The 2,007-nt window shown below is 58.5% G+C and overlaps 1 protein-coding gene across 1 annotated transcript; it reads right to left on the reverse strand.

Annotated features, from left to right (window-relative positions):
• Window positions 1-433: 433 nt before the first annotated feature.
• Window positions 434-1,770, reverse strand: LOC127315678 (uncharacterized). The gene is made up of 2 exons (XM_051346147.2): window positions 1,207-1,770; window positions 434-1,129 (listed from the first exon to the last, which is right to left on the reverse strand). The coding sequence occupies exons 1-2, from the start codon at window positions 1,768-1,770 to the stop codon at window positions 434-436; spliced, it is 1,260 nt and encodes a 419-aa protein (XP_051202107.2).
• Window positions 1,771-2,007: the final 237 nt, after the last annotated feature.

Raw genomic sequence — 2,007 nt, forward strand, 5'->3', positions numbered from 1 at the left:
CATATTTTTTGTGGTCTGTGCAGAAAAGATATATTTTTTTTGTTTTTTACACATGCCCCATAAAAATTGGTTTCCTTGAAACGATTTCATGAGCCTGTAGGATGTGGGGATGTACGCGAAATAACTTTTTTGAAAATATTTTGACATTTTTAATATATTTAAAAAATATTTTTAATGAAAGGAGCATGTGCATCGAGGAGCAAATATAAGAGCATCCCCACTCGTTTGGGCTCCCCACGCCCAAATCCGGACGAAACTACCTCCGGATTGGACGAAATTAAGGCGTGGGGAGTACCGTATTTCCAGTCGTCCACCCGGAGTTCGGCGGATAGAGTTTAAATTCAAACAAACCGCCGTCCCGCGCTACAAGTACGGCCAGATGATCGGCAAAAGGAGCAAAAGGATCAGCCACAGATCGGCGATCGGAGGGAAATTACACGGAAACAGGCTCGTCGGCAGTCCCGGCCGGCACGGCTTCGTCCGACGGACCAGTTTCCTCATCACACGTCGTGGCCGAAGCGGCTGCGGCGGCGGATGATGAACCAGCGGCAGTGGACGTCGAAGCAGCCGCAGTCGACGAGGTAGATGGTGAGGCAGACGAGGTAGGAGCCGGCGGAGACGACGAAGGACTGGCCGGAGTGGCTCGGAGGATGTCGTTGCGGTGGCCCTGGTACCAATTCCTCGTCTCCTCGTCCATCAGTTCCATGTCGCCGCCGCCCATGAGGAACGCCAAGTCTGTGTTCCTCTTCTTCGCCGCCGCCGTCGTCTTCAGCAGGGCGATCCGGACGCCTTGGTTGGCGAGCATCTCCCGCCACCTGCCGTCGAACTTGTCGTTCCTCCCGTCGGCGTGCGTCCTCAAGTCGGCCCAGCACTTGTCGATCGACGCCTGCATCCTGTCGGCGGGATTGCCCGTCTTTTTGAGCTCTTTGAGCTTCTTCTGGCCGAGTTCAGGGCGCCCTTCCGCCGCGCTTGCCGCCGGAGCGTCGGGGTTGTACTGCTCGGTCTTGCTCTTCGAGAGGGTCGTGCGGACTTCCTTCCACTTCTCGCAGTTCTCGAGGCGGGCGTAGACGTTGAGGAACTTAAACTGCAGGCCGGTGTCGTCCGTGTACATGTCCAAAGCTCGGCGCAGCTGGGGAAAAAAGAACACGGCGATACGGGTCAGCTAACGACGATGTACCTCGGTGATGCAGGGTCGACGGAGCATACCTTTTGCTCCAAGTCGTGGCCGCTGATCGGCCGTTTCTCGCACTCCTCCTGTATGCCGTGCCATTTGCTGCACGCCGTCTGCATGAGCCCCCAATGGGTGGCCATTGCCTTGTCTCCCCGGAACACGTTCATGTTCGTCTTCTTGAAGTAGGGATCGACGAGTTTGCGCTCCTCGTACGCCTGCTTCACTCGAAGCCAATATGTGTCGAACGACTGATTGGCCCCGATTATGCCGTTCGTGGACACGGTCATCCAAGCTTCGGCGAGGCACTCCTCTTCCTTCGGCGTCCATTTGATACGCGGTTCGGCAGGCGGCGAGTCCTTCTTCCTCTTCTTCTTCCCCTTCGACAGGTTGGCGGCGGATTGAGTTGGCTCTTCTTCTTCCTCGCCTTCTTCTTCGACGGCTTGGCTTCCGTCGGCAACATCCTCCCGATGCTCGTTGCGCGCCGCCACAGCTGCCGTCGCCCTCGTCTCCTCTTGCGTGAAGAACCCCGGGCACGCAGCGGCGGCGGTCATGAAGAACCTCGGGCTCGCAGCGGCGGCGGTGGTGCCGGAGGTGATCATCTCGTGGATCTCCTCTTCGTTCGGCGCCGCCATCGCACCGAACGTGAGCGGCCCTCGTCGCAGGGCCGGCGAGGTGCCCTCGAACAGGCCGCCGCCGCCGACGTCAACCTCGGGCGGCGACGGTGTGGGCTTGGACGGTTGGACGTAGGCGCCCTCTTGGAACACGGCAGTCGGCGACGGCGAGTACAGCGAAGACGAGAAGGAAGACGGGGAACTTGTTGTACCTTGCGTCGGCCA

The sequence above is a fragment of the Lolium perenne genome, chromosome 7, assembly GCF_019359855.2.
Source record: "Lolium perenne isolate Kyuss_39 chromosome 7, Kyuss_2.0, whole genome shotgun sequence".
Taxonomy (NCBI): domain Eukaryota; kingdom Viridiplantae; phylum Streptophyta; class Magnoliopsida; order Poales; family Poaceae; genus Lolium; species Lolium perenne.